General features: G+C 47.5%; 1 protein-coding gene across 1 annotated transcript; it reads right to left on the bottom strand.

Moving 5' to 3' along the window:
* Positions 1 to 117: 117 nt before the first annotated feature.
* Positions 118 to 24707, bottom strand: kif19 (kinesin family member 19). Its single transcript, XM_040177098.2, has 20 exons — positions 24119 to 24707; positions 22620 to 22700; positions 9721 to 9831; positions 9546 to 9633; positions 8943 to 9079; positions 6410 to 6535; positions 6111 to 6305; positions 4999 to 5142; positions 4778 to 4900; positions 4438 to 4594; positions 4157 to 4331; positions 3811 to 4009; positions 3351 to 3621; positions 2808 to 2932; positions 2561 to 2724; positions 2320 to 2425; positions 2120 to 2243; positions 1566 to 1954; positions 1299 to 1467; positions 118 to 1196 (listed from the first exon to the last, which is right to left on the bottom strand). The coding sequence occupies exons 1-20, from the start codon at positions 24155 to 24157 to the stop codon at positions 1069 to 1071; spliced, it is 3051 nt and encodes a 1016-aa protein (XP_040033032.2). The 5' UTR covers positions 24158 to 24707; the 3' UTR covers positions 118 to 1068.
* Positions 24708 to 24800: the final 93 nt, after the last annotated feature.

Raw genomic sequence — 24800 nt, 5'->3', positions numbered from 1 at the left:
GGGGTCCGTCCTATATATTTTATCCACATGAACAATTTCAGTAACATCCTGGTTATAGACCCTAGACGCCAGTCTCCAATTCGCACGAATGCAGCAAACACACAATTCACAGGCAGGTTAGAAATTTGGCTGACTTTTATTGCAGTCAGTAAATTGAGCGTTTTGTACAAAGAAAAAAGAAAGCACCTTTTTTAGTGATCTCACTTTAATTAATTTTGGTACAAATGAAAAAAATATGTACAAAATGAATCATAGAAAGTAGCAATTATGAAAACAATGTTGATCGTAAAAGAAAAGGCAACACACAATAAATTAAAATTACAGCCAACTAATCTGGAAAAGCAACTTGTGGTACTATACATCCACACAAACAGACATGACGTTAAAACAGTCGCGTTTGGGTAAGAAAAGGCAAAGACGCGGACGAGTGAGGATACACAACAAGTGCACAACAATCAAGATGGTATGAGGTTGTTTTTTTTCTACTCAAATATTAGTGTGTCATTAAATTGGAACAATCTCACTAAAAGAAAAAATGATTTGACAGTAGGCCTTATACAATTTTTATATCGCCATTAGCAGAATATCCTGTCTCCTTTTTTCTTTTAATGCTTTGTCTGTTAAAGCCAGTCATTTTCCCATCCTCGTTCACATCATTAAGGTGACATTGAGCCCCCTTCGACGTCCCCCATTAGCTTAATGCTTCATTACCAAACCGTACACACTCAAGCTCAAGCGCACAAACATTAGTACAGTGTAGCACAGAGAGCTGGACACCAGCCCGACTGACAGGATGACACACAATGACACACGATGACACACAATGACACACGATGCAGCACGACAGCAAGCCGGAGTGGAAACACTCGACGGGACACGACACGTTTCGCTATCTTTGGCGTCCGCAGTTGCAGAGGGTCTGCTGCCGACCACGGGGTGGACCCTTTTAGGGAGGGGCCCGGGGTCGTCCGGGTCGTCTCTGCCGTATTGCCTCATGATCCTGCTTCAGTCACTGTGGGGTCAACCGGCATTCCCCCCCACCCCTCACAACCCATTACACGTGGGAGCTCAGTGTCTTCGTGCGCGCTGGCCCCCGGTGCCTGCAGTGCCGATGTGAAGGAGGGGCTGGGGCTGACGCAGCTGGGACCCCCGCTTCAGGTTGTTGGTGTGCGCTGCGGAGGACTCTGCGTTTGAGCCTGTGAGAAGACGGGGGGGGGGGGACGTGAGATAAAAAAAAAAGCTCAGTCACAAGGTTGTTGCGGGGCAACGTGTCTCGGTCTGCAGCGACGGCGGCTCACCCGTTTGCTGGACGCTGTGGGCCGCCCTGATTTTGGCGAGAGGAGGGACCCCTCTGTAATGGGGGCGGAGCATCGGAGCCTGTGGCTGAACGCTGTTGTGGAGGTGGTGGTCCGATGTGCTGTCCAGAGGACGCAACCTCTGAGCTGCGGTCGTCTTGGTCTGAGGCAGCTGCGAGCGGGAGGAGGAAGAAGACCGCGTCACCTCTCTTGTACCGACCATGTCATGGATCCGTCGAGGATCTGCGGCTAAAGATGGAAAGCACTCACCGCTTGACCGGTGACCTCGAAGGAGCGAGACCGCCTCTTCTTGCGGCGAGCCTCAAAGTCCACGTCGCGCGGCGTTTGGTTCTTGGCGGCGGGCTGGCGGTTGCGCGGCTGCGTCCAGGTCACCATCAGGCCCGGCCCCTCCCCCGTGCTGCTGGACAGGTTGTCGTCCGAGGTGGCGTGCCTGAGGTCGGGGCTGGGCTGCCTGCCGCGCCGGATCGGCAGGCCTCTCCGGGGGGCTTCGCTCAGTGAGGCGCTGCTCTTCTGCTTCTTGGGGTCCAGGGGCGAGGGGGGAGGGGGCAACCGCAGGGCGTCCGCCTCCAGCGCCTTGGAGCGCCGACGTGCCGCTTTCACCACGATGCTCTGGACCCCCTTCAGGATCTGCTGCCGCTCTGCGGAGAAAAGAGGACACGTTTGTCGTTTCACCAAAACTTCCCCGGCTGTCACAGAAGAGAGAGTTACTCAGGATGCCCGAGGGGCCACAGCCGACATTCACAAGTCCCAAACATTTTGGTGATCGACCATCTAATTGTTCCTTCTCTAACCCGCCATCTTACCACTCTGTAAAAGGGGGATGTCCGCCCCGGCCTCGCTGCTCTCCGTGGACGAGTCCAGGTGGCTGCTGACGCTGTGGCTCAGATGGTTGTAGCTCAGAGAGCTCTCAGGGAGCAGCGGCTGGAGCTGCGGACGGGACAGGCGGATCAGACATGTCCTGCAGTGCTTCGCTTTCTGTCAAAGGTGAGAAGATGTTCCTCACCTCTCTGCTACCCTTGCCGTTGATGTGGATGGGAGGCGGCGGCGCCACAGCAGTGTGTTTTATCTGCCTGGCGTGAGGGCTGCTCTTGAAAACTCTGTTATTGTCGCTGCCGCATGAAAAGAAATGACATGTAAAAGAGAGGAATAAATACTGAAGTATTAATATTGTCAAGGGAATGTGAAGGTTTTTGTGGTCAAATCAAAAGGAGCTGTTGTGTATAAATGGGAACATATGCTCTTACAGCTCTGGCTCGGGCAGAATGGGGGGCAAAGTGTGCCTCCGGATTTTGGCTTGGCCTCGTCGGTTATCAGAGCACATGTTGCGCACACTCTCCTGGTCCGAGTCCATGTCCTGCATGTTGTCACGACCCTGACCGGGCAGGGTGATCTTGGGCAGAGATCCCTCCTGAAAATGGTTATTAGAAGCGCTAATCATTGAGGCATTGATGTAGTTTTCACATCGTATTTTGTACTTTCATTTGTGGCTACCTTGATGGGGTGTCTTGTGGTCACCTTATCCAGGGCCATAGCTCGGTCCAGTTTCCTCTCATCCAGTTCCCTCATGTACATCTCGTACAGCTCCTGGAGGTGTGGAGGTACCAGAAGGCTGTGGTCTGGAACACAAGCGCGAGTACAATTCAGTACAATTACACAACAACAAAAAGTTTCTTAGAACAAAATAACAAAAAAAAAACAAATTAATGTTTTTTTTAAATAAAAAGTTCTTGTTTGGCAGTTAAGGTATTTGATTTACTGGAACCTAAGAAGAAAATGCTCAACACCATACTATAGAAATATTTACTATAATTAATATCTATCTAAGGAAAAACAAATATTACAACTGGTTCCCCAATGAAGAAAGGGACTTCTTAATAATAATGAAAAATGCCTCTTAGCAACAATACATGTGTCTTCTTCAATAATAAGGAGTCATATATAACAGGGTTTGTAAATGTAAATAAACCAAACAAAGTATCTGGAACGGTGTACTTTGTAGCTGGAGTGATGATAAAAGAATCCTGCTCGACTCACCAACGATGAACTGTCTCTGCTGCTGTATGATCTCGTCGCACAGGTGCCTGTGCTGCTCGAAGCGCTGCACCACAAAGTTTTTGTGCCGGATGACGTTGTCCTTGAGCAGCGCGTTGGACTGCATCTCCGTGTTCTCGATCTCCAGCTCGTGGACCTTGCAGAGGAGGCACAGGACCTCGCGCTGCTCCTCCGAGCTCACCCGCCGAGGCAGCAGCTCCTCCAGGCGCCGGGCCCGATCCCGCAGCTCCAGGAACCTGCGCTCCAGCAACGCCTTCGGGAGGAGAAGAACGGTCGGAGAAGAACGGTCGGAGATTCGTATCCAATCGGTAAATGCCCTTTTCTCAGCTCCACTGTTCATACGGCACTGTAAGCATTTGGTCGGTTTAATTGTTCTCCGGAAAGGGGAAAGCACTTAAAACAATTCCCCCCTCAGATTTAAATAGTAGATCAAGAATCCCACCTTCTGTTTGTGGATCTTTTTCTGTTCCGCCATGAGTGTCACCAGGTTTTCTCGGGCCATGGCCACCTGCTGGGTCTCCGTGCTGTCCGGAGGAGACTCCGGGGAGTCGGAGTCCTTCTCGCTCTCGTCTTTATTGACACTTTCCTTCCTCCTTTCGGCTCGCCACTTCCTCCTGCGCCTGCTGCGCTCCTGCTCCCAGCTGGGAGAAGACAGATCAATACCGTACATAGCGTTTGACGTACACATGCTAAGTACATTTCAAACTGCCCTGAGTGTGAACTGAATGTCACCTATTTCTGTAGATATGCTATCAGATAGAATGAGAAAGAAATATATGAACACTCACTCTGCAATGGTTAACAGGTGTTTAGATGTGTCGATCTGGACCTCCATGTTGCCGTTTTCCAACTCCATCAGGTTCCTCCTGATCTCCATCTGTTGGCGGAAGGCATCGAGGAGCTGCTCCCTCAGCTGGTCCATCTCCGCCCGGCTCTGGTGGCTGGAGTGGGCCTGGACCTCCGCTACGAGAGACGAGGAGAGGGGGAGTAAGGAACCGGTCCTTTTTAAAAGGGCAGCGTACAATAAGAAGAATGACAAGAATATATGGCTGCGTGGACGAGGCTTCACCCTGGACATGGCGGATGTCAGCCCGGTCCGCGTTAAGCTGGCGGCTTGTCTGATCTGCGATCTTCGTCTTGAGCCGCTGGATCTCGCTGCGCAGGTCTGAGATGATGTTTGTGTACTGAGCAATGTGGTATGACACATTTATCAGGTTCTTCTTTACCTGAAGTACACAGCAATGAGAAGGACAAAGAGGATCCTACTTAAGTAGATTTAAAACCTTGTTTCAAAGGCAAAGTAAATTACATTGCTTCGTGAAGATAATTAACAGTAAAGTGTAATATCTGTGGAATGGAATAAAATAAAATAAATGATCTGTTGCAAAGATGAAATTCAGAGCTCTCACCCGTGTTCGTATGCTTTTGGCACGGTCGGCGTACGCCAGCGTGTTGCGAGACTCCTCAAAGCCCACAGAGGCGGGGCTAATATGGGCGATCATGACCGTTCGGCTGTTCCCGCCCAACGAGTCCTGTCAATCAAAGTCAAACATAACACGTCTGCATCACAACACACAATCAAATGACAGATAAGACGTTGGTCACCTATGAACCTTTAAAATTGCTGTACCTTTAGGAGCCGAGTCAACTTGCTGTCTCGGTAGTTGACGTACTTTCCATTTTTGTCACTCAGGGCGTTGATGCAGTTGCCCAAAGCCAGCAGAGAGCGGTTGATGTGAGCCCCCTCTTTCAGCCGCTGACCCCTATTCTGGGTCTAACAAATAGAGAGCCAGATGTGAGTGAGGGAACCTCTGAGCCCTTTTAAGTGCATCTTGGTTATTTCATGCCTTTTATTGCAGCGTAAACAGAGACTGCTGTTAGTAAATGAGGGGAGATAGAGATGGATATGGAGGGGGGGGGTTGCCAGCTGGACTTTATGATCATCTGGTCGGCGACTTGAATGTCCCGAGCGCTTTGTAATCAACCGTCTCTATATAAATAGGTGAGATTTTTGCATGTTGTTTTTCTTCTTTAAAACAGAGACGTGTCCTGTGGCTCCGAGCGACAAACAGCTTCTGTTATGCTCGGAGACGCGGCGTGCTCTTCATCCTCACTGCCTGCATGCTGTTCTCCTGGTGTGCAGGCAGGTGGCAGTGTTAACACAACGAGCCATCGCTTTGACAATAGTGAGCCCAACTTGGAAAACTGAAGACAACATAAACGGTGTTAAACATCCTCACTTGACGGCTTTAAAAGAGAAGGTCAAAGCAATAACTCAACCACAGGGGGGATGGGTGGGGGGGCCTCGTCTTCTCTCCCTTTCTGACGACACGGCCGAGCTTTTCTTCAAAGAAGTACAGACACCGGAGACGATATTGACGACGACAGACACCTGCTGTGCTTTGCAATCATGAAAGTCCTCATCTTAAACACTCTGTAAACTTGGATGTTATTATTAACGGTAAATAAATCATTATAAATAATTTTATTTTAATAGCAAAGTGAGTGGCATCTATAGTTGTAGCATGAAGTGGCCTTACAGCGCTCATGTAAATGCATTGCGTGTGTTCCTTTAGTTTCCTGTCTAGTGGGCTGTTAACAAGAGGCTTTTATCAGTCTCCTGCACTGTTTTAAGATACGCAAACCAAACTAGTTGTGAACCTAGTTTGGTTTGCGTAAACTGCCGGTTTGATTCCAGCCACTTTAGACGGTGGGGGGGGGGGGGGGGGGGCATCCACTCACCTGTGCCGCTCGCTCGGAGCCGGCGAGGTCGATCATGAAGAGGCGGGCGAAGCGCACCTCCTGCAGGAGGTCTCGACTCCGGCTCTGCTGCTTCACGGCTACCTGCAGGACAGCGTGGGAGCGAGAGGACGTCTGGTTGGCGGCTGTCGGCTCCTGGGTGCGCTGCTTGTTGCCCTTCATCAGCAGCTCCATGATCTGAAAACACGGCGGCGTGAGTCCCCAGTGATGTGATGTCAATATTTCTTTACGAGAATAAAATGGAGTACTCACACCATTCACAGTCAGGTCGCTTGTCTCACCTCTTGTGCATTGATGGTCGACACCTCTGTGATTCCAGCCACCTGAATCACGCCTTTAGAATCTTCCCTCAGGTCCAAGAAGCCCGAGGATGGGTTCAGCAGGTCGCGGATCACCTCATTGTAGATCTAATAGGACACAAGATTACATGAATGCAGCAGCTTATAAATCCGCTCAGAATCTTTATCCCTCTTTTGAGAAGTGAATGGACGGGAGGTTGTTTGTGTGAGAAGGTTCCATTCAGCCAGTCGGGCCTCCTACACGGAACCAAGCCTGGTGCAAAAACATCAAGTGCTGTATTTTGAGCGACTTTTCATTTAGAAAGCACAGCTTGCAGGGCGGCGGGCCGCCATTAGCCGGTGTCAAAAGTAATTTCATTTGACTTCAATGACGTCACACTGTGCAATGAAGGCCCATAAACAGAGCAGGAAGTGACAACGTGGAAATTGAAAACAAATTGAGACACATTGAGGTGTTTTTTTTACTGACACTTGACAGCCGGATATTGGAGGCATTATAAAGAGTCTGCGCTTATGAACGATGGTGCTGTGAGCTAAATGCAAATGTCAGCAAACCAACGTGCTCAAGAAGACAATATTAATATATTGAGCACGTATAATGTGAGTGGCCAGTTTAGTGCTTGTGAATTTTGAAGCCGAACACGAGTCCTGTCATGCAACCATGGTGTAGTTATTTTTCAGGCTAACATTCTTTCAACGATGCTACAAACCAGAAAGGTTTGTGATTATTCCACTGAACAAAATGAGTCAGTATCATGAAACAATTGTGTATTTTCTGCAATAATCAGTGAGATGCTAATTTCTGGGTTGGTCCTACAGAATAATATGTCATCCCCTGGCACTCCTTTGCCGTCCGAGACGCCATCGTTAAGTGCATCTGAAACCTGCAGGAAGAGAGAAGAAAGCTCGTCTTTCTTCTCTCTTCCTGCAGGTTCCCAAATGTGAGAAGAGTTCTCACGACAGGAGGAAAATAAAAGAAAAGGGTACGATTCCTCTGTGTGTGTGTGTGTGTGTGTGTGTGTGTGTGTGTGTGTGTGTGTGTGTGCGTGAGCGGTAAAGAATCAATGAATGTGCCTTTTTTAAAATTTTGTAAATTCAATTTCATTCACTGTGTGTGTGTCTGTATGTACGTGTGTGCAGGGAATTTGAGGACGAAACGGAGCAGATGTGCCCCCATCGCTCAGTCAGGCTATAAAATGGCGTTTAACGTCTTTGTGGCGAGGCAGCAGTGGCAACAGATTGCTCCCTGGAAACGGCAAACACACACACGTCACACACGGCTTTGTGTCAGGATTCATCCTGAGGAGTCGTACAGGTCGGAGAACTTCCCCGACGCGGTGATAGGCATTTTGATGGGAGTATTTATCTTCACCCACACGGAGAGCTACTAAAGAGCTTCGGCTCGAAAGACACTGTCAATCATGGAATGTAATAACAGCTTTTGGGACCGAAAACACAAAAAGTCATTTCAATGTCGGATGAAAACCTTCCTCCTGATGGACGATATTTGTACAAGAAGTGCTCAACTGTGACACTGTCATTTTTATTTAAATCTGTATTCATCATTTGCCTTCCTGTCTGTCTTTGCTCCTTTATTTGCTTTCTCTTCGAACGCTTTTCTCTTTATTTATGAAATAAATGTCAAATTCCTTTCAGACTTAAGACGCCACGGCTTTTGGTGGCAAATCTAAGACAGAAAATAGATTCACTTGAAGTCACAAGATACTGAAAGAGACAATTTCCAGGGTTCGCACAATAAAATATTCATTGTATTACAAAAAATAAGTTGCTGCTTTACCAGTTAAGAAAGAACCACTATGAATACCATAAACAAATAAAACTTCATACGACTATGCCCCCTTGGATGGACAAAAGTCAAGAAAAGCGGAGGACAAAGTCACACCAGTGAGGCTCAGTTACTGCCGCCGGAGTCAAATGAACCGACTCCATTGTACCCGGAGCCATTATCCATGAATCCACAGCCAGCCGGCAGACGTGGAGCGCCGCCATCAGCGGCCTGCCGTCTTATCCTCAGCTCATCGCTGGCGACAAAAGGCAGAGATAATAACTGAGCCAACAGGAGATCACTCCTCACCTCAACCTACTACCGACGCAGCCCCACACCGCCAAACTCATACTCCACCTCCATGCGTTAAAGGCAATTCAAAGTGGGGCAGAAGAGAGCCATCAAAACAAGATATGAAAGAATCACAAGGCAAAAACACGATGATGAAAGTGTTTTGCGATGTCTGTTCGTCCCAGTCTGGGCTTCTGAATAAGGACGCCGGGCCAAAGTTAAAGGACACTGGAAGCCTCTGGCTGCAATTGGCACGGATGGAGGACCATTGATCGCATCGGTGTGAACAGAGGAGGAAGAAGCAGAAGAAGCACAAATCAAATGTGAAGAAAACCAGTGTGAGCTATCCAGCTTATGGCCTCAAACTTTGTAGCTAAAGTTAATCGGGGGATGCGTCATGGAGCTTGTAATGTTAGGAAACGGTTTTGAAATTCGGACCTCCAGGTAGGACATGGAGACGCTGTACATCATGTCGCCGCTGGTCTCCTCGATGGCTCGGAACAGGTCGTTGAGCGTCCGGACGTAGATGCCCGGCTCCTTGTCCGTCCCCAACATGGTGTACGTCTTCCCACAGCCTGGAAAGAGGAAACAAACAACAGCTTCACACGGTGATAATATTTACAAGATGATAATAATACTAAATGAAGCTCAGAGCTAAGTGTTTACTGTGTCATTAGGACTGGAAGTTGAGGGCGTGCCCTTGTAATTTGTCCTTGAGCACAACGTTGGACCCAATGCAAACACAAGCACACACTAAAACCTGTGGACTTCCCCACAAGAGCTGAGAACCTCGAAGACGGACTTAATAGAGTAATAGTGCTCTACTAGTGCTCATTAGACTTTGACACCCGCTGGAGACTATGACTCATTTTTGGATTCAATCTGCACCAAAAAAAAAAAAAGAAAAAAAAGAAAATCAAAGTTAAGATATCTCAATCATCTCTGTAGAGTGTGCTGGCTGAGGTTGATGAGGTTGATCTACCACCTTAATGCTCAGTTAAATGTGTGGGTTCTGTGCAACACACACACACACCCACCAACCTGTGGGTCCGTAGGCAAACACGGTGGCATTGTAGCCGGATATCAGGCCCTCAATCAGCCCTTTGGTTGTGGCTCGGTACACCTCCTCCTGCACAGGAATAGACGTAAGGCGATGAAGAGCATATTGTTGGGATTGTCGATTTGATTTAGTTCTTTTTAGTTTCTTATGGCTGACCTGATTGGCCGAGTAGTCGAACGTCACATCAAACATGTAGGTTTTCTCCCTGGAGCGGTTGGCACGCAGGATGTCGTCTGGGTCTTCCATGGGGTCCATCAGAACCACCATCTGAAGAGGAGGAGGAGGAGGAGGAGGAGGAGGGAACAGATGGGAAGTGTTCACATCCAAGATGCAAATTAACTTGATGATACGTCTCTCGTGAACCACAGCCGAGCTAACGAGACGCTCTGTGAGTTGAGGGTCCAAAAGTAGACGAATAAATACTGTGCCAATTAAACTCGGCTGGGATTGGACTGATCAATTGAAAACAATGATTTCCCTGGAAGCTACCGTTATCGAAGAACAGCGTCAGCTGGTGGAGCACGGCGATTATAGGAAAAGAAAGGATTTCTGCACTACAGAAGGACGGAACGCCAGAAACGATCTAAGCGATGAAGTGTCTGCGGACTGTAACGGCCCGTCTCGATCCCCTCGCACTGCAGACTCCGGAAGACAGAGATCTGCGCTGCTCGCGATGGATTGAAATGTGCTCCACGGAGAAAGAGAGAGACGGACATGTCCTCATGGTTGAGACAAAGCTCACGCCTCACCCCCAGTTACCAGCAACTCACAGCTCTCCAAATTTCAGGGACACATTCCGAACAGCACGGCGTCAGTGGAGAATATCGTCATGCTGTTGACAAACTACCGAGGCAGAATGGGTGCGGCTGCCGGTGCGTCGGGGAGATTACCCTCCCTCTCTCACAGAGTTCAAACCCATGTTTGAGTGTCGTGCTTTGCAATTGGCGGCGAAGTCAATAAGAGTTCCACAAAAAAAAAAAAAAACGTAGATGACCCTCAAGTTTAAGTAGACGACACCCCCACAGGTTGGCCGGCGTTCCAGCTGACCAGCTTTATTCAGCAGTGTGCCTGGAGAGCCCTCGGAGGCCTGCAACGCTGAATCACCGGCCTGTTTGATGACCCTCTCAACCAATGAGCCGCTCACTTTGAAGCTCCTCGATTGAAATTCAAGGGGAGAGATATACGCAGGGAGAGTAGAGGTGGAAGAGATGAGGCACAAATGTGCATTTTCATGCTGTTTTTAAAAAATTGGCCGAGCTTATAGAAAGATGAAGACCAAGGGTGCTTGAGACACAAGGAGAGGACCCGAGGAGAGGAGAGGAGCATCTGTAGCATCCTCTTTACTTTCTGCTTCTCCTCTAACTGCGATGACATTCCCATCGCATTCACAGGAAAAGACAAAAACCGCGCAATTCTCTCAGTATCAGAGGCACTAAAGCTATTTAAGTCTCTGCCAGTCCGATCGGCATCAGAGCCGTTAAGGAGAATAAAGTGAGTCTCTTGAGTTGCAACGTGGATCGATCGAAAACTGTGTCCACATTAGGATGCCAGCTGGAAGGAGCCTTTCCGTGTCCCTCGCAGTGCACCGCGTGGAGCTTTTGTCATTACACGACACGGAGTTTGGCCTTTTTAGCCGTTGTCTTCCCAACGTGAGACTTCACATCAGTTCGCAGGAGCAGCATGGAGCCTGATGTCCGATAAAAGGGGAGACTTTGTGCTGTTGTATACAATATTAAACCAGACTCTAGTCACACCACAAACCACAGCAGCTATTTTCATACACCTGTTGAATACATTTGCAGAAGAAATACAACAAATAAAGCGTAAAGCAGCATTGGTATGGAAGCTGCACCGGGACCCCCTGCAGTCAGTATTTAATCTTTCCCAACTCAATAAACAATTAACAATATCAGAAACACACATTAATGGCGATGCCTGCAAAGCGTCGACGCATCTGACGGACAAACCAGAACAAGCCGAGGCGAAAGAAGCGTGTGTTTTAGGATTGAATACGAACATCGCCATTTGCAGGGTGTGTGCGCGTGCGCCTTGAGAACGCCGATGAGCTTGCGACAATGCTCCTCCATGAATTGCACGTTTCAAATAGTGCGCTCATGCACGCGGGGAAATCATTAAGGGGCGAGGGTGTTGATAACACCTCTCGTCCCATCTGTCGTCTGTGTTGCTTAAGTTACAGCACGGCTCCGCCCGACATCCACGCACAGCAGCTGCTGCTCGGGCCGATTGCACACAGCTAATGAGTCCTGTGATAAGACTCTAAGATGCTCACCTTAGTGACGGTACACTGTGTAGCAACATAATACTGGACGTCTTGGCGTGCCAATAAGGGCCTAAGTAGGAAAAAAATCCACAGAAAGCTGATTAGTGATAGTCACAGCGTGTCCACGACTTTGTTCATTAACAGCAACACCAGAACATTTCTATTAATCTGTGTGTTTGCTGTATTGTGCCGGTTGTGTTTATAGAGTGGTTGCCCCGCGGCGGCCCGCTGACACACAGTTCATTCAGGTAAGGCAAATACGAGGGGTCAATCTGTGAGCGTCTCCAGCGTTTATTCTGCTCCTGCTTTGATCTGTGGCTGTGTGATCTTATTAGTCAATCATAGTAGCAATGAATCACCGGCTACGCGTGACCAGCAGCGCCCGCCGACCTCTGGTCATTTGGGAAGATCGTGGAGCTCGCCTGTGGGCTGAAATACACCCGGCTTCCGTCATTTTTTCAACCACGGATTTCACAAATTCACCACAAACGAATGACCACGTTTTCACCAAACGCAGAGTTCATGTGATAATATTAGTCCTTTGCAAATCTTCAGCTTTGTGATTCGGGGGAGGGTCGTAATTTTTTTTTTCTCTCCTCCAAAAGATTTTCTGAATTTTTTCTGGTCGAGAATAAGCAATGCTTTGTCATTGAAAATGGCAGCCTTTTGGGTGGGGGTGGCGATAAGGATTTCTGAATGACATGAGGGAATTCTAGTCCAATGCAATTAGGGATACATAAATTACTACTTTAAAATAATGATCCCTTATTTATTCAAACAATTTTCAACAGCATAAAGCCAGAGAAACAGAAAATAGTCACAGTTGAGGAACTGGGATGGGTAAATTTAGCAAAATAACATTTTTAGGGCCTGCTGTAGTTGCTGATAAACCTCCTGTAGATCACTTCACTGTCTCAACGGTGTTGACGTCTCTTTTCAACATTGTTTAATCATCATCAATAGCCTTTTTGTCCGTGCTTGGAGAAAAAAAAGTCTCCTCTGCCCGATTTTTTTTCTTTCATTTTTTTTCTTCTCCCCAACAATAGAGCAGACGACGCCTCCTCTCGTGCACACTCGAGCGCACTGACCACATGGGGGTGCGTTGGCCTTGGCCATTTGTGCCGGATGCCACCAGGACATTGAGCGCTTCCTGCTTGGTTGCCTTGTGTGTGTGTGTGTAAGAGAGAGAGAGAGTGGGGGAGGAGGGGGGGGGACTTTATGGTTTCCACGTGCTCCTTTAAGATGTCGAAAGTCATTTTTATGAGCAACTATTTGACAGCGACAACTGCTTCACTACGAAGTAGAAACAGAAGAGGAGCGAGTCCTGGTTGGCAGTCAGATCTGACCTTTAGCCGTTATATCCGCACCTCAATCAGGGGAGCAGTGACTGGTCCGCTGGTTCAGCTCCTTAACAGGGATCTTTGCTGGACAAAGAAACCTCTTGTTCATGCTCCGGTTGAGGGATGTTAAGGTCAGATTCTGCGGCTGGGACCTAAACTGGGTTCAGTTTATATGATTCTGGCTAATTCACGGCCGGCACTAAAAGACACATCAGTTTCAACGGGAGCGGACCAGAGCGACCAGAGACCCGCGCGAGGTGAAAAGGAAAGCAATTTCCTGCTCCACGGCGTCGGTAAAAGCGGTGTCTTTTTCAGCGGTTAATCACGCTGTCCCCTTTCACGGCCGGACATAACGAGCTACAGCCACTTCGCGTCTCGTTTTTTCTTTTAACGTGACCCAGAGGGTCGGGTCCGACGAGTTTACACTCTTTGAGAAAGAGAGGCTCTTAAAATATTCATGTCCTCGACAAGCGTCGGCCAAAGCAACAGCTTGCTTATGCAGCGGCATGAAACCAATTAGCTCGAATGGAGTCGCACGCACGAACGCCGCGGAGGGTGGTGGCGTGCGACGGGGCGCCGCGGCCCGCCCGCCTTTGCCGGCTGATGACTTTCCTCATCAACGGCACCTGCTGTTCCGGGTCGCTAAAGCTGCGATGCTTGGCCATCTTGCTGGCTCCCACCGCGGATCCATAATTCAAAGCCTGGTTGTGGCACCAGGCTTCACCAGCCAGTCGGGCCGCGCTCCACCGACCCGTGCCAAGGGGGAGAAGGCTGCCAAGACAACCAACAAAAGCCAGCGGCCGCGTAGACCGTCGACCACTTTCGTAGGCGCTGGTTTCGTTGCGCCTAAATGACGGAATCACTAGTAAAATGACAAAAGAGAGCAGTTGGAAATCTCAAATCACGTCGAGGGCCCACAGGTCACCCGCCATCCCTCAAACTGTAATAACGCACAAGGTTTGATTTGGAGAAAACGAACGGTTCCCTGTCTGGTTAAGGACTTATTCCACATGATGATCACAGAGGCTTCCATATCAGTGCCTGCAGGTAAGACATATCTTGTTCAACATTTCAAGTGTAATTAATGAGACGATAAATGGCCCCTTAAGCAGCTACATGGACCTGATACATTTAACAACATGAAAGTCAAAGACAGGGAGGCTGCAGATGGAGAATTAATCTGAATGGCAGCGACAGCACCTGCACACACTGCAGTCACATTTATAGCCTATGTTTGTGTCCAGTGTTTGTTGCTTTCGGGTTTCAATGGTCATGAGGTCACAAGCTTTCTTCTTTTTTTTTTCCCCATCAAGCTAATAGGGTCGAACACGCATGTACTGGAGAGATTAAGAGACCGTCTCTTTACTGTGGGCCGTGTGTCATCGGAATATCTAAAGTGCATCTTGTTGTTCGCACCATCGTATTCAGTCCATGTCTCCATTTCACTTTGTTGTTACCATGAATCAAAGAAACTGGGAACATCAAAGTGTGTATCGTTTTCAACCGAGGAAATAGAATAGAATTTAGTCTAGATTTATACATCTGGGGTGTAAAAAATCTTATGTTAATAAAATTAACTAGAGAATAGTTGGGTTTACAATGAAATGCATAAAATGCAATCTGTGCATGCAGCCGTGCCTCATCTCTGGGCTGCACGGTGACATTCCCGCTGAATCGTTTAGCAGTGACATTCGCGTGCGAAGAATACCGCGAAGAATGAAGCATCAACGTGACAAAAGGGAAGCAGTCAGGTCACAGCAGGGGGCGACCTTTCAGAGACGCATCCGAAGCTTTGGAAAGTCCAACCGGCACAATTGGAGCTGGTTATCCGATCAGAAACCCCTGAGCTGCCCTCTCTGCACCCCGACCACGCCGCCGTATATCCCGTTTCAGGGGCTCTGGACGATCGGAGGCGCGTGGCGGATCACGGCGTACCCGATACTGCGCGCTTGGTGGCAACCTCTGGCCGTGGCCATCGGACGCCAGGTCAGCAGTCAGACGCTGTAACTCAGACACTCATATATGCACCTGCTGACACACAAACACTTTCTTTAAAGATTTAAACAACTGAGTGGCGGAAATCGATATTCTTTCTTTCTTTCCTTCTTTCCGCCAGCTTTCACTTTCTCTCTTTTCCTTTGCCTCTTCCTTGTTTACTACGCTCATCATTTATGTGATATTGGACACGGCTCGTAACAAAGGATGAGGGGAACAATATCCATGAAGGCTCCCCCGCCCCGACCCAAGATCTCAAGTAAGTGGGAAGATGTGCTGGAGGGCCTCATTTCGCCAATAATGTCCCCTTGAAAATAAAATAATAAAACCTGTTACGTGTCCATGTGCCGGATGTTCTGATTTCACACAAACTTCTTCCTCTTCCTTTTGCAGCAAATTGCATTGGTTTTTATTTGAACACATTTTAAAATGAGATAATAAACAAAAGCCGATCCCCAAATAACAACTTGCCTGAGCTAATCAGGCAAATGAGTTATTTATCCACCGCCCAGACAGCAAAGATCTCAGGGTACAACAACAGAACAGCTCAGTAGCTCCGACACAAGCTGCTGGCTTTAAAAGTCAGAGATAACCTGCAGGTCAGAGGTCAGCCCAAACTTACAAACTAGGACAATCATCAATTACCAGGACAACAACACACACACACACACACACACACACACACACACACACACACACAGTACACAAACTCCACAAAATTAAGTAACAGCTCTGTGGTGATCATGAGTCACCCACCAGCCACAAGCTTTTGAGTTCCTTAAAAAGATTTTAAGACTAAAGAGAAAGATTAATAAGAATTATTAACTGTTTATCATGGAGCCACCTAAATAATAACTGAAGAACATATCTTAATACTGGAATTCTGCCAAAAGTGTGAGCACTCAACACTTTCAGCAGATTCAGATTGTTGCCTTCAAACCAAACATGCGAGCCGCTGATTTGGATTTGGAAGTCAGTCTGCTGCCGTTTCAGGTGGTCTTAGTCGCGAGGACACTGTTGCTAAGCGACCGACTACTTAAATTGGCTTGTTTTGCATTTCAGTAAAAAAAAAAGCAGACTTTTCTGAAAGTGATGAATAATGAAATATCACAACTCCTGTGAGCTAGAGAACAAATCGACTTACGTCAAACCTCAAACAAACACTGTGCAACTACCATGAAGAATGTTCCCAAATAATAGTTGGAGAAAAGGGGCGACCCGTTTTGTAACCCTCAATAAAAAAAAGATAGACTGGAAAAATGACACTTTGAAAAGTAGCCCACACTTGAGATCCCAGAAAACCACAAGTAGAACAAAACAGGCCCCTTAGAGCGATCGCAACCTTTAAATGAAAAAAATACATTTACACAACCTGTGATTAGCCCGTTTCCTATCATTATAATTGAGCTGACATTTCCACATGTATTTTCCTCTTTCCTTTCAAACAGCACCGATGTGATTGCAACCAGAATGGGTTCAGGAAGTACAACCGACTAATTGTTTGTCCACCAGAGAACATTTTCTAAAGATAAATACGCATCATCCATATCAGGTGAACATTTTGTGCAATAAGAGCTGCAATTTTTTCCCCTTCTAAGTTCAGCTTTACGGAGTAAAGCCGAACACCTTGTTCAATGATAATACTTTTTATTTATTCTAATATAATAGATATAGTCCGTGTTTCATAGTGTCTCTTCAGACACTGACGTCAGCCGAGCAATAATCCTAGAAAGCTCGCTTCCATCGGCCACGACGTGTAAACACGAGAGAGGCCATTAGTGGCTTTTTTCTTTTCTATTTAAATACACGTGACAGGCCCCAGGAGGGAGCGACGCTCATGACACAGGAAACCAAAAAGGATGGATGAGAAATAAGACAGACATAAATGTGGTTTATAGGCAACGTCAAATATTCCCTGAAGATATCAGTATGCTAATTAAACGCAGACTTTAACGAGTATGCAGAAGGATTGATGCTTTTGGAAAAGCATTTCGCTTTGTCACTGTTAATAGTCAGTAATGTGCTATTACATATGTATCATTTATTTTTATTACATAGCAATGATTTACATTGATCTTTTGTGACGGCAAAACCAGAATTTAAACGATTAGCCAGAGCTGTTAGGCTCATTACGTGTTCCGTGGATCTTTAGATGAAGTCCCTCCAGATAGATTCATTAGCATGTTGGCATGGAGATTCATTGGCGTATTTCTGTCACATTGGATGTTCCTGATTATAAACAAGCCGTGGCACAATTGTCATTCATGATATTTCTGGATGCAGTTCTCAAAACCACAGCACCTAAAAGGACTCATGTTTTTCTGCTCTGTCGATGCGATGAAGAAGGTGAGGTCGAGTGGCACCGTGTTCCTGATTACATTTCCATCTTTTTGCTTTTTTTCCCGGAAAGTCGGTCCCACAACTGAGCCTTGGCAGACAAACAACATGTTGTTATGACTGGAGTATGATTAAGAAAACATCCCGAGGGATTTAGTCCCACAGCTACCTGGTTTACGGGAGCTTCAAATCTGTGTGTCCTCAACTCGGGGCTCTCTGTCCCGATCTGCCACCTGTTGCTCTTCCAACTCAGCACGCTGTTTCACCTTTTGAGAGTATTTGTTTAGCTCTCATTTCGATTACAGTCGTCTGTGTCCGAAGGGGATTTAGAGAGGAAGTCTGACGATTTCACGACCTAATAGCTCTAATGAAGAAGCTCTATTTCTGCTCGTGTGATGGAAAACACTCCTCATTCTGTCCCACACCAAATGGAAAAGATGCTTTACCTGCATCCTAATTAGTTGATGTGGTTTCTGCCTTTTCGTCGACCCCATACGGAGTTCAGGATGACTCACGACGCGCCCCAAGGACACAAGATACGTTTTTCTCCCTTTATTGCTTAAGAAACTCATTGGGATTCACTGCTTTCCAGCAGAAGCTGAGTCATCAGAGGCCATAAGCGAGTACTAAAAGCTGTTCTCACAGCGGGGCCACTCCAGTCTCCTTCGTGTGTCCGGCCGCCGAGCCCCTCTCGAGAGGAGATTAGCAGACGTCGGGAGCGATCACGTACGACTCGAACGAAACACGCGCACGACGGCCCTCGTTTTGTAAGAGAGCCCCAAGGGAGGGACCGGGGGTCCGAGGAAGCAGAGAGGTAGAAGTGGAGTCCGAGCGTAGATCGGCCACTTTTCGGGGGTCAGGCGCTCTGTTTGTGTTGAAGGCAGCACTCAACTTACATGCGTGACCCAAATCGGTTCGATTTCCGCATCTCACTTTGTGCCGCATCTGTGTGTGGAGGTCAGGTCTCCACAGCTAAGGGGGACATGACTATTTGAGGTTCTTGTCACTCTCTTGTTCAACCGCGAGGCTATTCAAATAAAAAAAATAATTTAAAAACCAGCTTCTGCATGCATAAAGTGTACCTTGTTTATGGATTTAAGCGTTTTTTTAACCAGGCTGTTATCGGTGTTGGAGAAACAGTTATTCCAGCCGAGGGCCAAGGGAACATGAACCAGCCTTCACTCACTTCACTCTCCGAGCGTACTTCACATTAAATCACATTTCCTGTGTTCGCACAACTAAACGGGCACATTTTCCATTCAATGGCTGACGACATTTTCGCAATTTTTAAATGTCATTGTCCATCGTGTCGTGTCCCCTAATGGACGTCACGATACCTAAACTTTGGTCGATAACAATACCAGTGAAATTCAAATCTATTCTCAATACACAACTTGGTACCACAGTAAAAATATGAAACAAAACTATTTTAGTAAGCGTCATGATGTTTCTTATTGCTGTGAAGAAGATTTGAACACATCATGGTAACATTCTAATTCACCATAACCCAATAGTCACCTTTACCGAAAAGAGCCTGAACGCATCATAATGCCTCTGATCGTGCGTCATCTGTGTGCTTTCGGATGACAGTTTGCCTCCTCTGGAGGTTGTCATGACACCCCTATGCAACATACTGCTTTTGACAGCAGTTCCATTTTATTTGGAGTATAACACTGTTCTTTTTTGTTTTCATGGGAAGATGAATCTCTCCTTTCACTGACAGACCACTTTCGAGATTCCCTTTGTACTCCACAAAAGGCAGAAAATGGGCCAATTCATGGCAGAGTGTAATCAAGTAGTCGTGCTTGGACCGTAATTGTATTAAAAAAGGACTTGATCTTCACAAAAGGAATCAAAGAGCGGGGGCGGGCTGACATTCTCTCAGGGATCAGAACGAATCACCGGTTTCCGCAGTTTGTTTATTTTATTTCAGGCTACGTGGTTGTTTTAGGTCCTCCGTTATCTGCACCCAACAAATTCCCCTCTGAAGAGATGACCATGAGATGCCACCGTGTGATCTGTTGTTACCGACAGTTAAAGCCCTCCTTGGAATTGGCTCGCGAGACAATCAGGCCAAGCCCCAAACCCCCCCCCCCAACTGAAATAGAGCCTTCTTCCCCTGTTGTTTTTATTTGTTCTTCCAAAGGAGTCCACTAATGATGAAAAGGAATTAAAAAAACACAAACAAACAAAGGCCCTGACCTTGTCTCTGTGTCTCCATGGAGACGAGGCCTCGCCATAAAGCATTCCCCACCGTGTGGCTACTGATATGCCGGCTCTGACAAAGACGTGCCCAACAAGTTCCACTGCTAAGTGAGACACATCCTGCAAAGGTGCAAACACTCGGTCTCTTGTTATTAAAAAATAACACTGGTGGGTTTAAAGATTGTTGGCTCATTAACTGCAAATCATGAAGAGATAATGTTCAGAGTACACCCGCGAAGGCAATTCTTTTTAATCAAATTTTAATCTGGTCTCTACGGGTGCTCTTCAGTGGTTTTCTCGGTCCATATTGCTTCGTTGTCTTTACAAAGCCGGCGTGGACGTTTTGTCTCCTGTTCCCACATTACACTCACATTTATCTTTTAAATTAAATTGTCCTTTTCTTGAAATCAAGTTATGTAGCAGTTAATGACAGAACCACGTACCAGCCTCCCTCGCTATAGGACGAGAAAAGACCATTGTGCGCAAAAGGTTGTCGATGAAAGGCAGAGCCTCGAAGAGAGAGAGAGAGAGAGAGAGAGAGAGAGAGAGAGAGAGAGATAGCAAGGGAGAGAGAGAGCAGGTGGCAGAAGGCTTATCCTGGAGTAAAACCCATCCGATGAGCTCATCCCTGCAGGCTTAGTCGGCTTCAAGTTGTCTGTTTTCGGCCAGGAGAGCCCGATGCGGGTACTATCACCGAGTGGCACTGGTGAGCCTGCTAATCCGTCTGAGCCCTGTAGACATGTGGGCCGTATATCTCGCTAACCAGGTAAACAGTGCACAGAGAGAGATTGTAGGCACAGGACACATCTGCACAGCATCCCGGTGTTGTTGTTGTTGTTGCTGCTGCTTCCTCACCCATGTGTCCACTCCATTCATGACAGGGCTCCCTCAACCACACTGTGGTAAGAAGAGCGTATATCCTGATCAAAGCTGATCCTGAGCGGTGGAACGGGCCCGAGTGGACCTGATACGACCCCTTGGAGGCCAGACCCCCGTTCGTCTGTCCACGAACCATGATATTCGGGTATAAAATCAAGACACAAGCAGGTAAAGTTCAAGAGGAGGCACACAATGAAACATGTTTTTGTTGTGCTGGAGACAATAACAAGGCCTCGATAGGTTGGCTGTGGCAGCGCCGTCGCCACCTGCCAGCCGGGATGCTCTAATCCCCCGTGTCCAAGCCCACTATAATGATGTCGTGGCAGACAGAAGTGCTGATGTTGTCCTGAAGACCCGGCGTAATGCGATTACTTCTGAGGAGACAAACAAGTCACGTCTCAGCGCCGCGGATTATCGGTTTCCAGAAATGCGCCCTCGTCGAAATCGGCACAACGTTTCCCTCCGTTGCCGCTTCGCCCCGAGGCGAGTCCCCGGCGTCGGCTGCCGCTGCGCTGTCACTTCCCAAAGATCTTCGCTCAGCCACCGCGCCGAGGCAACGACACCCCCAGCGTGCTACCGGCCCATTATCGCTTGCACTCCCGTATCGTCCTCGTCACGAGCTCACACCGTTAGCGCTGTTTAGCGGTTCCCCCCGGAGGGGCCGGTTGATGATAAACGCGGCCCACGTGGAGTCCTCCTCACGCGGTCAAACGGTAACGACCTCCCGAGCCCCGAGGACGAGGAATCCCATTTGTTCATCGTTTTTTTTCCTCGCCTGTTGTTAGAATAAGTCCTGCTGCTGGCCATCATAACAAGTGCACATTTTGTGTATTCACAACGGTTCCCGTCACGCTTTACGCTAATGGAAAAGACAATTAGCACTGCGGATCTATTCAAGCAGTTCAGCTGCCAAATTAATTACACAGCCACCTCGTGCTGAATGGGGATGAGCGCAAAAACAACACCGTTGGGAATAGAGTCAACAATCAGGCTTAATTTAGTTAATATTACCTTTTTTTCACATGTCAACGTTAAAATACACTTTTATCCGGAAATCCGTCTGGTCTGAATGTAGAAGCCCTGAAATATGTACTCGTGAACACACTTTGGCAACAAAAATGGCAGCTTGATATTCTGAAATAAATGATATTAAAGTGGCTGTTGGGATTTGACACGCTACAGTCCGTTAACAGGGCTTAACAAGGGATGTGAACACGAGGCGTGTGAAGTTGTGGCTCCAGATGGCAGCTGATAAAAGGTAGAATTAGTACCCTCGTTGCTGCTTCTCGTCGCTACATTAGCTGTTGCTGTAATAACACGCTAGTAACGGAGCCCTCGCTGGTCACGTTGCATTGTGGGTAATGTCACGATCAATCTGGTTCTGCCCGTATTGATTTTGTTCTTTGATTTTTCTTTTTTGTTGGCAGTTGGCCACTGTTATGAAAGGGCAACATTTATGAAGTACTCTCTCAAACCACTGACTGACTGACTGAAATGACTTTGGAATCGAGAGATGAATCCAAAAGGTCGATTACTACTTGCTCTTGTTTTAACGCTTTGTCATCACTCAAGTCAGACGGGCACAAGAAGGGTGAATGAACCAGGCGCGAGGAGCGCAAGCAGCTCTGCGGTAATTGATGTCCAATCAAAGCACCGGCCGTTTACTACGCCGAAGCTTCCAGCCGCCAACCCCACGGAAACATTTTGAAGCTTTCAATCAGCACGTTCGAGAAAGCTCAGTCTCGTTTGCTGCTGGTCTGAGTCCAGTGTTCATTCATCTATAAAAGAAATGTGACATTTGAGCTTTACAAAAGAGTCTGTTTTTTTTTTTTTTTTTTCAGGTCCCTGGAGATACCTTATCTGTGCAGCCTCACAGGAAGCAGAAAGAGCAGAAAGAGCTTGCACGAGCGCACACAAGCGCACACGCACGCACACTCACTTGCGTGCATGCTGCACACACATGGAGGTGAACAGGTTACTGACACACGCAGCAGTAGAATGAAGGCGGGCCATCTCACCTGGTCGTCCACTCGGTGGGCCACAACCGCAGCCGCCTCCTCCGTCTCGGCGTCGCTGAGGGGTCGGATCCTCAGGGCGACCTGCGGCACGAAGCGTGGAAACAGTCCTCAAATTCAGCGCAGGCCAAAAGCATTCAATTTGCAGGAATAGTGAGTTAAAAAAAATAAAAATAAGACCAGTACTGGTCATCAGTAGCAGCACACATGTGAATATACCGCTCGTTTCTCCCAGGTGAATTCCATCAAAATAAAGAAATTGTGTTTTCCGTTAGATTGTTATTAAATTATTCAAGAAAATGAAAGAAAAAATACAAAAATTGCATTAGTAATCTTTTAAAATGTCACGCACAGGGTGTAAGATATTATTTTTTAATCCGACCGGATAATAAAGAACACTTACATTGTGTGGCTCACAAGATGCGTGAAGTTAGAAACTGAAAATAGTCTTGACGTGATTATGAGTTTGAATGTGATCCGGTTGGATGGATAAAGGGCTTGACGATGCAATTCAACCACATTCGACGTTTCAATCACTCCACAGCCGGAGTAATATCCATTTTCCAGAAAGAAATTTAAGCGGTGACAATTTTGCAACAATCACACAAGCAAAAGAAAAAAAATCGTTTAGAGGGAAAATTCCTGTGTTTCTATTGAACACTGGATGGTATTTGGTGGATACAAAAACACCAATTGAGAGGAAAACTGTATTATTTTTAAAACCACTCACACTATTTCATGATTTAATTTCCTACATGTTTTGTTCCATTGAGATATCAATAAGAAAGCTTTTGATGGGAGCGATTAACGATAACAGCGATGGTGTCCCCTGGCACTTTCTCCGTCAGCACGCTGTAGAAAGTGTATTACACGCTGGACAAGAGAGAGAGAGGCCCGGCAACTCAAACAGCACCTCAATTATTCAGATAGGGGCTGCGGGGCCAAAAATATAACACCGACAAGAGCAGTTGCTGGGAATATAAAAAGGAATATCTTAACTACTGAAAAATAACAACCTGAAAAATACACTTTATCAGGTGAGCCTAAAGCAGGGGGACACTGGCATAGCTGTTAGTTATCCGTTGGTTGTACTAGAATGCATTATATGCACAGGTGTCTTCCATAAGTAACTCAGAGTAAAAGTGAAGAAAGTTTTTTTTTTTTTAATACAAAAAATAAAAGGTAAATAAAAGGTCAATATAAAATAACGACACGTCTGCATGTTTCTGCACAAACAAGTATTGTGAAGGAGACTTTTCCCAGGTTTTACACCTGGAGGAGCACCTGTGTGTGTCCCCCCCACAAAGGCCCATTGTCCCTGCGTGCTCCCTCCGGAGTGTAAAAAGGCACGACCCAACAATTGGAATCAGTCCGCAACGAAACAAACCTGTAACCGCGGCCTCAACAGTCGTGTCGGGTTTGTGCGTTTGTACTAAACGGCCGTTGACAAAAGTAGCCGACGGACAACGCGGGAGGAGCACGCGGCGCAGTTTGGGACTCACGGTCAGTTGGTGCTCCTTTGATTCCCCCGTGTCCTTCATGGTCCGCGGGGCGAAGGGCTACAGGGAGTCAACAGCGGACGGGACACCGGGACACCGTCATCTTCCTCCTTCTCCTCCTCTTCAGCGCCGCTACCCGCATGTCGACTCCTCCCGAGGGAGAGAAAAACACTCGCTGCCAACGAGGAGCCCGGTATCTGACAGCAGCTGCTGCGACCTCCCGTCGTGCCTCTCTCTCTCTCTCTCTCTCTCTCTCTCTCTCTCTCTCTCTCTCTCTCTGTCTTTCTCTCTCTCTTTCTGCCACCTATGGTTGGTCTCCTCCTCCTCCTCCTCCTCCTTTATTTGCCTTTTAAAGTGTATCGGCGGTGCACCGGCCTCGTCCCGTGCGTTTTCCACTCACACGCAGGTTGGAAACACGACACACGGGAATTATTTATTAGCCGGAGAGCTGTGGAGAGGTGGAGGTGGAGGTGGTGTTCTGGGGGGGGGGGGGGGGGGGGGGGGGCACCGACAGCTGCCCACCTGCAACAGTCACTTCCTCGTCTGTCGCGCGCTCCTCTCTCTCTCTCTCTCTCTCTCTCCGCTCCCCCGTGTGGACAACACGCGCGCACGCGAACGCGGGCACGTGTTGTTGTCCGTGGTGATAAAATGCTAACATTTCTATAATGAATAATAACGTGACGTT

The sequence above is a fragment of the Gasterosteus aculeatus genome, chromosome 5 (assembly GCF_964276395.1).
Source record: "Gasterosteus aculeatus chromosome 5, fGasAcu3.hap1.1, whole genome shotgun sequence".
Lineage (NCBI taxonomy): Eukaryota > Metazoa > Chordata > Actinopteri > Perciformes > Gasterosteidae > Gasterosteus > Gasterosteus aculeatus.
Note: the sequence above shows the minus strand (reverse complement) of the source record. Positions and strands in the feature narration are given on the sequence as shown.